General features: G+C 36.8%; 4 protein-coding genes and 1 long non-coding RNA gene across 5 annotated transcripts; 2 read left to right on the top strand and 3 right to left on the bottom strand.

Moving 5' to 3' along the window:
• LOC104699627 (dnaJ protein ERDJ3B) lies at positions 1,467-4,185 on the top strand. The gene is made up of 10 exons (XM_010414967.2): positions 1,467-1,721; positions 1,797-1,945; positions 2,056-2,191; positions 2,523-2,634; positions 2,856-2,972; positions 3,059-3,145; positions 3,279-3,338; positions 3,426-3,503; positions 3,595-3,666; positions 3,749-4,185. The coding sequence occupies exons 1-10, from the start codon at positions 1,651-1,653 to the stop codon at positions 3,905-3,907; spliced, it is 1,041 nt and encodes a 346-aa protein (XP_010413269.1). The 5' UTR covers positions 1,467-1,650; the 3' UTR covers positions 3,908-4,185.
• Positions 4,571-7,116, top strand: LOC104699629. Its single transcript, XM_010414970.2, has 4 exons — positions 4,571-5,446; positions 5,531-5,938; positions 6,010-6,489; positions 6,586-7,116. Exons 1-4 carry the CDS (start codon positions 4,889-4,891, stop codon positions 7,093-7,095), a joined length of 1,956 nt encoding a protein of 651 aa, XP_010413272.1. The 5' UTR covers positions 4,571-4,888; the 3' UTR covers positions 7,096-7,116.
• LOC109125370 (transmembrane protein 205-like) lies at positions 7,154-7,824 on the bottom strand. Its single transcript, XM_019226951.1, has 3 exons — positions 7,817-7,824; positions 7,636-7,759; positions 7,154-7,527 (listed from the first exon to the last, which is right to left on the bottom strand). The coding sequence occupies exons 1-3, from the start codon at positions 7,822-7,824 to the stop codon at positions 7,312-7,314; spliced, it is 348 nt and encodes a 115-aa protein (XP_019082496.1). The 3' UTR covers positions 7,154-7,311.
• On the bottom strand, positions 8,138-9,211 carry LOC104699628 (transmembrane protein 205). Its single transcript, XM_010414968.2, has 3 exons — positions 8,944-9,211; positions 8,630-8,849; positions 8,138-8,521 (listed from the first exon to the last, which is right to left on the bottom strand). The coding sequence occupies exons 1-3, from the start codon at positions 9,147-9,149 to the stop codon at positions 8,306-8,308; spliced, it is 642 nt and encodes a 213-aa protein (XP_010413270.1). The 5' UTR covers positions 9,150-9,211; the 3' UTR covers positions 8,138-8,305.
• On the bottom strand, positions 13,018-13,953 carry LOC104699630. The gene is made up of 3 exons (XR_753415.2): positions 13,496-13,953; positions 13,209-13,345; positions 13,018-13,109 (listed from the first exon to the last, which is right to left on the bottom strand). It is a non-coding gene; the product is annotated as an uncharacterized LOC104699630 (long non-coding RNA).

Consider the following 13,953-nt stretch of genomic DNA (forward strand, 5'->3'; position numbering starts at 1 on the left):
CGGCATTTTTGGGAAGAGAACGCCATGAGCCTTCGCCGTTAGACTGAATGTAGTCGGAGAGAATCTGGTCTTCCTCCGCCGTCCACCGCCCTTTTTTCATTCCTACCTTCTCACAGCACGGCGCTCTTCCCATTCTCTCCCGCGATTGTTAAGTTTCACTCACTTCACTTAACCCTTAGAGTCAAGAGGTATTAAAGAGGGGTAAAGTGACGACACCACAAAAAGTGACTGATTTGGTATTCAATACTTATATGAATAGGGGAGAGATGGGGGCCTAAGGAGATGGCCGACACGTATCAGGTATTCAAGTGATAGAAGGAGCCACGTTGGTCTATGTTGAAACAGGAGTCGTGGCTCATCAACAGTCGAGAGATACTAACCAGTTCAACCTGGCTCGTCCTTGTTTTACTAGCTAGATGCTATAGTTACAGTTTTTAAAATATTAATCTATACATTATATTTTTTTAAACTGGTACCTTGTCTTAAAATTAGAGGGATTGATCAGGATTATATGTCAAAGTTTTGTATGCATACGTAGATAAGACAATAGCAATTAGCAAAATAGCCGTAAAATTTCCATCATACTTTAACAAAAGAATATGTAATTCAATAGTCTCAAAACACGTGTGGGTATCTTTTAGATACTACTACTACTATATTATATTTCATCCTCTGCATCAATTATACTGTTAAATTCGGATTCAGTACTAATCATATAACAATAATATCAAAATCGTACTTTTTTTTATAAATTAGTAATTCTCTTCGAATAGTGGAAAAAACTGTGAACACCAAAAAAACTGTTGTCAGCGGTTTTTTCAATGAATAGTAAATGGTATTAATGGGCTGGGACCAGTCGTGTGGAGACGTCTAACGACGATGTATAAAAAAGTATCGTTGAAGACGCGAAGATTGAAAAGATCTGACATGACATGATTGTACAAGCCAGTGTTTATGTTTCTTTGCATTCAAATTATCAAACAACAAAATATATTGATTGTTTAACCACTCTTTTGTTTCATGTTTCAGCCTTAACAACAAAATATATCAAGCATTTCTGTTTTATTTATTAATTGTATTTTGTTATTTTTTTTTAATAACTATTTATAATTTCAACTATGTAGATTTGATATGTTTTTATTACCTAGAACAAAAATCCGGTTTATTTATGATCTTAATTTTTGGTCCAAAAACCTAGATAAAATTTTCGTTGATTGTATTTGGGCCGAGTAACCTAGACTAGTTGTACGTTATTATTAATCCAGAAAGATTAACCTTGACGTTTTTAAGATAGCGTTACAGGCCTTCTTAAATTTTGATGGGCCTGTTTAGAGACTTGATGTAAACGACGCCGTATCTTAAAAGTCGACGAAAAGAATCCACGTGGCCGAGAGCTATTGGTCACGTTCGTCAGAGACTGAATCCTGATTGGTTAAGCACAACAATGTACACGTAAACCCGACCACGATGCTCCGAAGTCGAATCCTAAAACTCGTTTTTGGAAGAGAAGTGAGAGATTCGAATCGAAGGACACACATCTGTGAGATTTCATTGTTAAGAATCAATCGAAACGAATCTCAGGTTAGGGGAGTAAGTAACCGTCCAAGCTAGGTGTCTCCTTGGGAGAGATCCGATTCTCTCTCCGTTTCTATGGCGATTCGGTGGCCGGAGCTGTGTATTCTATTGTTCGCTCTCTCTTATGCCATATGCGTCCTTGCTGGGTATGTTCGAATCTTTCGAAGCATATAAAATGTGAATGCTTAAAAAAATATCTATATGGGTGTGATTTTCTTCAGGAAGAGTTACTACGATGTGTTGCAAGTGCCGAAAGGTGCATCGGATGAACAGATCAAGAGAGCTTATAGGAAACTCGCTTTAAAGTATCATCCAGATAAGAATCAAGGAAATGAGGAAGCTACTCGCAAATTCGCTGAGATCAACAATGGTGTGTGCAGTATTTTTTTTTGTCTTGTGTTGCTGCAACTTCTGATTCTGCTCTTTTTTTTTTCATAACCCCGTTTTGATATTTGACGTATTTGTGGTTGATGTAAACAGCTTATGAAGTGTTATCGGATGAGGAGAAGAGGGAGATATATAACAAGTATGGTGAAGAAGGGCTTAAACAGTTTGCTGCTAATGGTGGACGAGGAGGAGGAGGAGGGGGCATGAATATGCAGGACATTTTCGGCTCGTAAGTTTTTGAATGCACATCTTTTCTTACTTGCTGATTCTTGTATCTTCCTTAGGATTCAACTAGATGTACAAGATTCAGGATCATTAGAATATATAATCATTCTGTCTTTTCGATTGGCTGAGTTTGGGTTCTGGCAAGCATTGTCTTCTCTAACCCATCTTAGCATAGGATTCGTAGGATTTTTATGTATGGATAGTGGATACATTTGAATTTTTTTGGTTATGTTAAGGGGATTTACTGTAGCGTGAATAGTTCCTAAATTTGGATCATGTTTGTTTAAAAGGTTGCAGATTGCTAATTTGTAGAGATTATATGATGTGCTTAATAGGTTTTTTGGTGGAGGTTCGATGGAGGAAGAAGAGAAGGTTGTCAAGGGTGATGATGTGATTGTGGAACTTGAGGCAACTCTAGAAGATTTGTACATGGGAGGCTCTATGAAGGTATGTTAAGCTCCATTTCTGGATGTTATTATCATCACTAATACATGGAAGTCGTCTGGAAATTGTTACTTAGAAATTAGTGAACATCTTATAGTGTAATTTCAGACATTGTTTACGTTCATGTGATGCTTGGTTAAGAGTAGACAGTTTTTTTACGTAAATGCCAAATTAAAGGACTTGCCTTAAGTTCTCAGTGAGGATGTTCCACATTGAACTATTAGGTATGGAGAGAAAAGAATGTGATTAAACCAGCTCCTGGAAAGAGAAAGTGTAACTGCAGGAACGAGGTTTACCACAGACAAATTGGTCCTGGAATGTTCCAACAGATGACAGAGCAGGTAAAGGACAGATCTGTTTTAAGTCTCACAGATGGTCTTGTTCCCTCTAATATCTGTTTAACGACGTATCCTCCTTTTCCTCTCAGGTCTGTGACAAATGCCCTAATGTCAAGTACGAACGGGAGGGATACTTTGTGACAGTTGATATCGAGAAAGGAATGAAAGATGGAGAAGTAAGTCTCAAAATTTTACCACCCTTATTGTAAAATCATTAGATACCAAATTTCATTCTAGCTCTTAAACTCATTTATTTATGAGCTCGTCGACTTCTCCTGTTGTAGTTTCTTAATACCAAATACTTTTCAGGAAGTGTCATTCTATGAAGACGGTGAACCCATTCTCGACGGTGAACCTGGTGACCTTAAGGTTAGGCTCTTCCCTAAATTTCACTATCCTTGATATCAAGTAAACTTCAAAGCCAGAGAGAATAAATTATTGTTGTACATTTGGCAGTTCAAAATCAGAACTGCACCACACGCCCGTTTCAGAAGAGATGGAAACGATCTGCACATGACTGTTAACGTAACACTGGTAAATAAATTCCACAGACTCCTACTGTATCTCTACATCTTAGACCAACAATTGATTCCTTTTCTGATCCTATTAAATTTCCCTTCTGTAGGTTGAGGCGCTAGTTGGTTTTGAGAAATCATTCAAACACTTGGATGATCATGAAGTTGACATCAGTTCCACGGTAGCACTAATGTCCTTCTCAAAACACTTGAAACAGTGACCATCCGTTATTATCTAATGGGTGAATTATCGTGTGACGACAGGGAATTACAAAGCCTAAGGAAGTGAAGAAGTTCAAAGGAGAAGGGATGCCACTTCACTACAGCACGAAGAAAGGCAACCTCTTTGTCACTTTTGAGGTTTTGTTTCCTTCTTCTCTCACTGACGATCAGAAGAAGAAGATTAAAGAAGTCCTTGCTTAGTGCTCCTCTCTCGCTTTATCTCTCTCTCTTTAGAAGTTTGGGGTTTAAAGAGGAGAAGAAGCGATTGCTCTGGTCCTAATGTAACATGACTAGGTTTTAATATAGAAAGAAAGAAAAAAAAAATGGGGAGACAAAGACGAAGATGAGAAAAGTCACAAGGAGGGTTTTGATCAATTTGTCATTTTTGTTTGCTTTTGTTAATCATATTAGTGCATATTCATGAATCATCATCATATACGCTTTGGATTATATTTATGTGAATCTTTGTCCTGAGACAACAGCAATGCTTTCATACACAAGGCTACACGGCCTTTGGACACAACACAAAGGATCAGTTAAAAGGTAGATTGATCATAAAATGATAATATTAATTAGGGGATGAAAGTTAGGTTTGAGTTGTTGTGATGAAACTAAAAGTCCCAACAATATCTAGATTTGTTCCAAGAAACGTGGGAGACTGAACAAGTTTCTTTAGGCGCTTTGTCATCTTCCCACGTGTCCTCCCGATATCGCTCCACCTAGAAAATCTCTTTAAAGTACTAAAAAAAATTGGGAACTTTATAGTAATATTATTAAACCCTAAAATTAATCCAGCAAATACTATGTATGATTAACATTCCAGAGAAATAGTTAAATTTTATTTCCAGAAATTGATTCGCGCATCCATTAAGGCGTGTTAATGTTGGTTCACCGTTCAACTGCTTTCCCTACATCAACTACTATTTATTTAACACGTTGAGATTGAGATTGAGAGAGAGAGAGAGAGAGAGACATCTCTATCAAAGGAGAGATTGATCGGGCGAGGAGACTGAGAAAAAGACCAAAAAACGACGGCATATATATTATTATTATCATTCAAACTTGCACGTTAACTCCGGTGTTTATACGGGTCCGTATACGTATGTATATACGGTCTGTAACATAAACAAAAAGAAGAAGAAGTTATTACAATCAGGAAAAAGGTTTGGTGTTAATAAATTAATGGAAGGTGTTTTCTTAAAAATGTCGGTGCAAGGAGTATCTCCGATGATTCCGGTGGGACCTTCTTTGATACGCGCCATCGGAGGCTCTGTGAAGGAGGACAAATCAACGGCTGGATCTCTGCCGCTCAAGAAAACGGTGTCGCGTAAACGTCCTCTTGAGTTTCTTCGGATCATCATCGGTAAGAGAGCGGATGAGAAGGGAACAACGGTAAGAGACGACGGCCCCGTTTTGTTGGAGAAACAGGATGATACAAGCGTAAACGAAAACTGGGTTTTCAAGATTTTGGAGGTTGGATCAATTTGGAATGGGAAAAGACAACGATCAGGTGGCGGTGGAGATGAGGAGGAAGAGGAAGTTGCTGAATCGAAGACGAGTAAGGAAGATTTATGTGAGGAATGCGATTTCTGCATGATCGATGAAGATGAAGAAGAAGAAAAGGAGTTTGGTAAAGAAGAGTTCTCGGAGATGTTAAGCAAAATTCCTATTAAAGATGCACAGATGTTTGCCAAATTGTCCTTTCTGGGAAATTTGGCTTATTCAATCCCTAAAATCAAGGTGACTTTTAGTTTTACTGATTGAAACCTAATTTCTCAATTCTGTGATTCTTTGATTTTTAGTTTTCCATTGTTTGTTACACAGCCTGAGAATCTGTTGAAGTATCAGAAACTGAGATTCGTGACTTCATCCATTGAGAAGAGAACGAGTCTTATTAGGGTTGAGGAGAACAACATCAATAATAATGGCGAGGAAGAGGAGGAGGAGGAGGAGAAGAAGCTTATTAACCCAGCTGTTGCTTACAGAGTTGCTGCTTCTGCTGCATCTCGTCTCTTTTCCCATTCTAAGTCTGTGCTTCCTTTTGGATCCTCTAAACGTCATGACAATGAAGCTTCTCTCTTGGCCACTGCTGATTCCGTTACTGCTGTTGTGGCAGCCAAAGAGGAAGTTAAGCAGGCCGTCGCTGATGATCTCAAATCAAATCGTTCACCTCCTTGTGAGTGGTTCGTATGCGATGATGATAAAACTGGCACCAGGTTCTTCTTTATTCAGGTAATGTTGTGATCTTTCATTGGCCAAAAGATGGATAGCTTAAAAAGACTGAAACTCAATATTTTTTACAGGGATCAGATTCACTGGCCTCATGGCAAGCTAATCTTCTGTTCGAGCCAGTTCCATTTGAGGAGCTTGATGTGCTTGTTCACAGAGGCATATACGAAGCTGCAAAAGGCATATACGAACACATGTTACCGGAAGTTCACGCCCACCTTAATTCCCGTGGCAAGAACCGTGCTTTTCTCAGGTTTAGTGGACATTCTTTAGGAGGAAGCTTGTCACTGCTTGTGAACCTCATGCTTCTGATCCGAGGTCAAGTCCCGGCTTCTTCTCTGCTCCCAGTGATCACTTTTGGTTCACCTTGCATCATGTGCGGAGGCGACAGGCTTCTTCAGAAACTTGGTCTCCCTAAGAGTCATCTTCTCGGAATCTCAATGCATAGAGATATTGTTCCCCGAGCATTCTCCTGCAATTACCCTAACCGAGCCACAAAGCTTCTCAAGGCATTGAATGGAAACTTTCGAAACCATCCTTGTCTGAATAACCAGGTAATATATATATGAAGAAAACAAACATCTCAACTTGTCTGCTTCAGATCGTTGTTTCTTCTTGGCTTACTCTGTTTGCTTTCTTCGTATCTGCAGAATTTGCTGTATTCTCCTATGGGGAAGCTTCTAATTCTGCAACCATCCGAGAGATTCTCTCCACCACACCCCCTGCTTCCTTCAGGAAGTGGTCTCTATCTCTTAGCATCTAAGAATACCGATGAAACAGAAAAAAGACTAAGAGCTGCAAAGATTGTCTTCTTTAACTCGCCGCACCCCCTAGAGATTCTCAGTGATCGTCGTTCTTACGGGTCAGAAGGAAAAATCAAAAGAAACCATGACATGAGCTCTTACCTGAAGGCCTTGAGGCATGTGATTCGGAAGGAGCTGAAGCAGATAAAGGCCGAGCGGGATCACTGGCGGCGCAAGTTCTTCATTATAAACATTTTATTTACTGGGAGAGATTCTTTGAAACTCATAACAAGATTTGTCGCATCAAGAAGTAGTCAACTAGTGATCATCTTCTTTCTCCCTATTAGATTGTTAATTATGAATGTCTATGGTGTGGTCTTTCACCAGTCACAAGCACATTTTAGTTTCTTCAAGTGAAAACTTAGGCCTATTCTGTAATTGAATCTATCTATCACACATCAATTATTTTCAGAAAAGACAGGAACTATCTTAGTATAAAGAGAAAAATCGAAAATATGTTTGGAGTCTTTGTTCAACTGACATAATCTTACAAAGGGAAATGGTGAAGAAACGAAAAGATTTATTCCATTAAGGGGGCATAAAAAAGCTCATCAGACCTTTTTTATGAGGAAACTAGAGATTCAACTTCCCAGCTAGATACCAAGAATGCATAGCAAGGCTTCCAAAGGAGAAGATGTTAGCAAGTGATGATAAGCCGTGAATCATTCCAAACTTCTTGTTCATGGCAGCGAGCTTTGGGATAGTCTTTGCCTTTTCTCTGTTCTTGGACCAGCCAACTTCATCACCAATGTTATTTTCTCTCTCTACTTTGTGCCTTTGCTTCATCATCTACACACCACAAAGTAAGACCAAAATTGGTTGGTTCATAAGGAGATCTTGTATATGCAATTAGAGGAGTTAGGCAAAAGAGGTGTTTTGTGTATCATCATCACTTACATCGATGGTCATGGGAGTGAAGACGAACAAATTGGTGAGATTGAAAGCAAAAGCGGAAAGAAGGAACCCTAGCTGATACTTCTCGACAGCAGAAGATGACTTCCATGGATGCAAATANCACCCCCTAGAGATTCTCAGTGATCGTCGTTCTTACGGGTCAGAAGGAAAAATCAAAAGAAACCATGACATGAGCTCTTACCTGAAGGCCTTGAGGCATGTGATTCGGAAGGAGCTGAAGCAGATAAAGGCCGAGCGGGATCACTGGCGGCGCAAGTTCTTCATTATAAACATTTTATATACTGGGAGGGATTCTTTGAAACTCATAACAAGATTTGTCGCATCAAGAAGTAGTCAACTAGTGATCATCTTCTTTCTCCCTATTAGATTGTTAATTATGAATGTCTATGGTGTGGTCTTTCACCAGTCACAAGCACATTTTAGTTTCTTCAAGTGAAAACTTAGGCCTATTCTGTAATTGAATCTATCTATCACACATCAATTATTTTCAGAAAAGACAGGAACTATCTTAGTATAAAGAGAAAAATCGAAAATATGTTTGGAGTCTTTGTTCAACTGACATAATCTTACAAAGGGAAATGGTGAAGAAACGAAAAGATTTATTCCATTAAGGGGGCATAAAAAAGCTCATCAGACCTTTTTTATGAGGAAACTAGAGATTCAACTTCCCAGCTAGATACCAAGAATGCATAGCAAGGCTTCCAAAGGAGAAGATGTTAGCAAGTGATGATAAGCCGTGAATCATTCCAAACTTCTTGTTCATGGCAGCGAGCTTTGGGATAGTCTTTGCCTTTTCTCTGTTCTTGGACCAGCCAACTTCATCACCAATGTTATTTTCTCTCTCTACTTTGTGCCTTTGCTTCATCATCTACACACCACAAAGTAAGACCAAAATTGGTTGGTTCATAAGGAGATCTTGTATATGCAATTAGAGGAGTTAGGCAAAAGAGGTGTTTTGTGTATCATCATCACTTACATCGATGGTCATGGGAGTGAAGACGAACAAATTGGTGAGATTGAAAGCAAAAGCGGAAAGAAGGAACCCTAGCTGATACTTCTCGACAGCAGAAGATGACTTCCATGGATGCAAATAGCCAAAAGCAGAGAGTGAAATCGCGCAGCAAGAACCAACCAAAGTGAAGTAAGCTGGAAACATCTTGCTCTGAAGATTACCAAACTGGTGCCTCGGCAAATTCCTGATTCAATCGAGAAAAGGGAATTTGAAGGAGATGATCGGATTACTTACAGAAGGGAGATAATTCGATTAAAAGAAGAAGAAAGAATTCGTACTTGAACATGATGATTCCGCCGACGAAGGTAGCCCAGAGAGCAGCTCCCCAAGCTGTAGCGAAACTGAGCAGATGAGCTAGTTTCAGGAAGATCGATAGCTTCGCCGAATTCTCTCCATTCGACAGTGATCCGAATGTCTCCGGCGAAAATATCACTCCCACGGCTAAGAACGCCACCGCTACTATGAAACTGGTATACCAACCCATCGCCGATTATGTTTTCCGATCACTCTCTTTGTTCGACGCCGACACGTTTTTTTTTTGTTAACGCCAAATAAATGAGTAATTATCTGCATTGACTAAAGTACCCCTTGACGTGTACATCTCTATCTATCTATCTATCTATCAAGGGAAGACNTTTTTTTTTTTTTTTTTTTTTTTTTTTTTTTTTTTTTTTTTTTTTTTTGATCAAATTGGTTCAGAGTCTTTATGTCAGCTATAACACTGTAATTATCGTATCAAGTTTCATTCAACGCCGCGAAAAGTATTCATCATTCATGTCATAATCCTCTAGCTTAATAAGTATACAAATTTACATTACGAGAAAATTAATCATAAGCTATCTAAACTTACATTACAAATAAAACAAAAGAAACTTTAAAACACTTTCGCGATTAAAAAAACTATTAAGATGTCCTTGATTTAAATATTTTTTAAAATGATTTTTGTTAAGTCAAAACGATTTACATTAGTTTTAAAACATTTTCTACATCAAACTTTATTTGATAATAAATTTAAAGCTTAGCTAAATGTTAAAAAGAAACTATAATAAATGAAATTTTTTCTTAAAGACACCAAAAAGATGAAATGCTATAAATACAATTAGTTTTCAACGAATTAGTATTTAACGAATTACTAGGAAACATATTTAAATTATAAATGTAAAGTCCAGATTATTTTTCAATTTTAGGCTTAAATTTGAAAATATAAAAAAAAATCTCTTTTCAAAACAATTAATTGAAAAATCTTAAGTGATAAATTTAAAATACATATAGATATGTTGAACTTACCACACCAAAACTTATGGACCCGTAAAATGGGACGGGATGTGAAGTCCGGTTTGTTTCAACATATTTAAATTTTACACTTAAGTTTGAAAATATTATATATTAAATTAAAAAATTCTCTTTTCAAAATAATTAACTAAAAAATAATTAAAAATCTTAAGTGATAAATTTAAAATACATATTGACACGTTGAACTTACGACACCAAAACTTACGGACCCGTTGGATGGGACGGGATGTGAAGTCCGATTTGTTTCAACGTTTTTAAAATTTGAAAAAAAATATATATTAAAAAAATCTCTATTAAAACGATTTATTAAAATTAAATAAAATCTTAAGTGATTAATTTTAAACTACGTATAAACATGTTGAACCTACAACACCAAAGCTTACAGACCCTATGGGAAGGGACGGGATGCGAGATCCGGTTTGTTTTCAACGTATTCATAAATTAATCACTTAAATTTGAAAACATTTTTTATTTAAAGAAAAACCTCTTTTTAAAAATGGTTTTTTGAGAAAATAGTTGAAAACTATATAAATTTAGTTTTAGAAATCAAAATCAATTCTTAATTTGAATAAGAGGTAAAAAAAAAAAAAAGGTGTATACCTTACAAACCTCCTAGAAGATAGCCGGAACTGTACCGGTGACGTTATTGCTCAAGAACCTCGGGAAAAATGCCAAAAAAAACTCGAAGTTATTTTTATTTGGACGTTTAATACCCAATGGCTTTGGATTGGAATAAAAATACATCAAATAATAAAAACGTGTCATTTAAAACCCAAAATAATAAGTGTTGTTATTTTCATCCCAAGATTTTTTCAACAAAATCAAAATTCCAATTTTACCCTGGTTATCTAATTATTTATTAATTTTAAATATAAAAATTCTTGGTTTTCTGTTAACCATATCAAATCGAAAATTAATCCCGGTTATCTACTTAAATCTCTCTCTTCCTCCGTCCCTGAGCTCCGCCGTGCTAGCTCTTACTCCGTCCGTAACACATCCATTTCCACCTCTGTTTTCGACCAGCCACGACGCAGATCGTGTGATGTTAGGTCTAATTACGGCTCCTCTCTCCACGATAGAGTTGCCGGCGATGATGATGACGACAACCTGCTAGAGAGCACGACCTGCTGGAGAGCTCGATTCGGTTCCCTATAGTGCCAGATTTGAAAGAGAAGGATGAAGAAGAAGATGGAGAAGAGGAAGAAGAAATTGAAGATGGAGAGAAGAAGACGATGAAGGAGCTGATAGATTTGGAATCAAAAACTCAACTTATCAAAAACTCGACGCGGGTCGCATCTCGTTCGAGGAGCCTAGAGCTTCATGGGACGGATGTTTGATAGGCAAGACATATCCAAAGCTGGTTCCTTTGTCCTCTGTAACTGAAGATGTTAAAGCCTCTCCGGAGAAGAAAACAAGTGGTAAAGAAGACGAAGAGGAGAAGTACAACCCTGGTGGGACAGCTCAAACGAGGGATTACGACTTGGATTCACGGAAACTCGGAAGTACAACCCCGTGTTCGTCATTGGTCTGAATTTGACGGAAACCAAACAAGAAAATTCTGGAATTGAGACAATATTAGAACAAAAAAGGAATAAAATTTGTCGGAGAATGTTTGGGATCCAAAGCAGACGTGATTTGACAATGGAAGTCCGATCTCAGATTTTGATTCTCTGTCCGAGCATCCACGCCAGACGAGCCAACATCGTCGTCGAGTTCCAGGATTTGTATGGCTTCACTGTCGAAGGAGAGGAGACGACGATGATTAGAGCGAGGAGGAGGAAGAAGAGAGAAATAAGTAATTCCGGTTTAATAAAACCAAGAATTTTTATATTTAAAATTAATAAATAATTAGATAACCATGGTAAATTTTGATTTTGTTGAAAAAATCGTGGGTATGAAAATAACAACACTTATTATTATGGATTTTAAATGACACGTTTTTATTATTTGGTGTATTTTTATTCCAATCTAAAACTATTAGGTATTAAACGTCCAAATAAAAATAACTTCGAGTTTTTTTTGCCATTTTTCCCCAAGAACCTCTACACCAATACTGAAGCCACCAAACTAGAAAAAAGGAAAGTTAACAGAGACACGTTTTTATTGGCTAAGTACCTTACATATAGACACGTTGAACTTACGACACCAAAACTTACGGACCCGTTGCATGGGACGGGATGTGAAGTCCGATTTGTTTCAACGTTTTAAAAATTTACACTTAAGTTTGAAAAAATTATATATTAAAGAAAATCTCTTTTAAAACAATTTATTAAAATTAAATAAAATCTTAAGTGATTAATTTTAAACTACGTATAAACATGTTGAACCTACAACATCAAAGCTTACAGACCCCATGGGAAGGGACAGGATGCGAGATCCGGTTTGTTTTCAACGTATTCATAAATTAATCACTTAAATTTGAAAACATTTTTTATTTAAAGAAAAACCTCTTTTTAAAAATGGTTTTTTGAGAAAATAGTTGAAAACTATATAAATTTAGTTTTAGAAATCAAAATCAATTCTTAATTTGAATAATTGAAAATTCTTAAGTGATAATCGAACTTTTTTCAAAACAATTAACTAAAAAATAATTGAAAAATCTTAAGTGATAAATTTAAAATACATATAGACACGTTGAACTTACGACACCAAAACTTACGGACCCGTTGGATGGGACGGGATGTGAAGTCCGATTTGTTTCAACGTTTTAAAAATTTACACTTAAGTTTGAAAAAATTATATATTAAAGAAAATCTCTTTTAAAACGATTTATTAAAATTAAATAAAATCTTAAGTGATTAATTTTAAACTACGTATAAACATGTTGAACCTACAACACCAAAGCTTACAGACCCTATGGGAAGGGACGGGATGCGAGATCCGGTTTGTTTTCAACGTATTCATAAATTAATCACTTAAATTTGAAAACATTTTTTATTTAAAGAAAAACCTCTTTTTAAAAATGGTTTTTTGAGAAAATAGTTGAAAACTATATAAATTTAGTTTTAGAAATCAAAATCAATTCTTAATTTGAATAAGAGGTAAAAAAATAAAAAAGGTGTATACCTTACAAACCTCCTAGAAGATAGCCGGAACCGTACCCGTGACGTAATTGCTCAAGAACCTCTACACCAATACTGAAGCCACCAAACTGGAAAAAAGGAAAGTTAACAGAGAGGAGTCTCACTAACTGCTCATCAAAGAATGAGTAAGATAAATAATTAAAAGAAAAAGAAGAGAGAGACATAACCTGAGAGCATATATAGGCCATAGCATTGTAGAGATGGGATGATCATCATCGGCTTATATGTTGGGGCTTGCAAAATGGCTTTCTTTAGCTCAGTGGACACTCGTTCATCTGGATTCACAAATCGATACATGAAGAAGCTGTACCATCCACAAAATACACATATCAACACACACAAAAAGTTCGTCTAACTAAAACCATTAAAGACTCATATGCATTAATGCATATTCCCACATTACAAAGCCTGAGACTACCATTAGTAAAGGAAAAGATTAGAGAGGTAAACTTACGAGTAAGGTTCTCAGTGTGTCATCATGCATCTCACCAGCATTGACAATAAACTCAACACGTACATACATGCACACACACACAAACAAAATCAATGTTAGACGATGGAAGCAGCGGTTAAGTCATAACTCGAAATTGCACATAGAAAACAAACAACAAAAGATTCACCAAACCAAAACCAATCCAGCAGAAGTTATCGACCTAATAATATAAACATAAACTAAATCCACCCATGGTTTGTATTCAAATCACCATTCTTTTTTTAGAAGAGCGTATTAAAAAAAAACAGAGTAAATCACTACCCCGGTGTGATGACTCGGCAGATGGATGGAGATCATTACAGATATCGATCTGATCATCGATGATCGGCTTTTCTTTTTATATAAACTTGAATGATTGATGTCTACTTTGGATTGGATGGAGACGGAGAATTCCGATGAACAGCATAAACTTTGGATTG

The sequence above is a fragment of the Camelina sativa genome, chromosome 7 (genome assembly GCF_000633955.1).
Source record: "Camelina sativa cultivar DH55 chromosome 7, Cs, whole genome shotgun sequence".
Taxonomy (NCBI): domain Eukaryota; kingdom Viridiplantae; phylum Streptophyta; class Magnoliopsida; order Brassicales; family Brassicaceae; genus Camelina; species Camelina sativa.